This window comes from Penaeus monodon, chromosome 28 (genome assembly GCF_015228065.2).
Source record: "Penaeus monodon isolate SGIC_2016 chromosome 28, NSTDA_Pmon_1, whole genome shotgun sequence".
Taxonomy (NCBI): Eukaryota; Metazoa; Arthropoda; class Malacostraca; order Decapoda; family Penaeidae; genus Penaeus; species Penaeus monodon.
Window position 1 is genome coordinate 26,852,561 of NC_051413.1, and position 424 is coordinate 26,852,984.

At 38.0% G+C, this 424-nt stretch overlaps 1 protein-coding gene across 1 annotated transcript in view; it reads left to right on the forward strand.

Moving 5' to 3' along the window:
• The window catches only part of LOC119591451 (keratin-associated protein 19-2-like), a gene marked incomplete at its 3' end in the record, with an annotated part of 2,443 nt that extends 2,019 nt beyond the window's left edge, over positions 1–424 (forward strand). The window contains 1 exon segment of the mRNA XM_037940190.1: positions 28–424. Coding sequence (XP_037796118.1) covers positions 28–37 — 10 coding nt within the window.

Below are 424 nucleotides of genomic sequence, written 5' to 3' on the forward strand. Positions count from 1 at the left end.
TTTCTCCCTCATTTTCTATTTTTCAGGATGGCGCTGAGCGGCAGGTACCGACGAACACGTATCAATAAGATCTGTGTGCATTTTCCCTTGTTTTGTGAAGTCAGTCCGACTGCACCTTCGTCCTTATTTCTCCTAGTCTTAAATGAAGCAAAGTTCTTAAATTCTCACCCTGGAAACAAGACCCGCGAATGCTTCTTAACGAGTTGGAAGACCCAAGTGTACAAAACTGAACACCTTGGCTCTACCATACTATTTTGAGCGTTTTACTAATCGTAAGATATAGTGGAATATAATGAACACTTCCCCACTTTTTTTTTTACAGCCATCCAGCTTTTTGTTTACATTGTTATTAACATAATTTAGCTCGTTTATTATATGGCTTCTGTGTCTATGGAGTCATAAAGTTAGGTAATGTAAAGATATT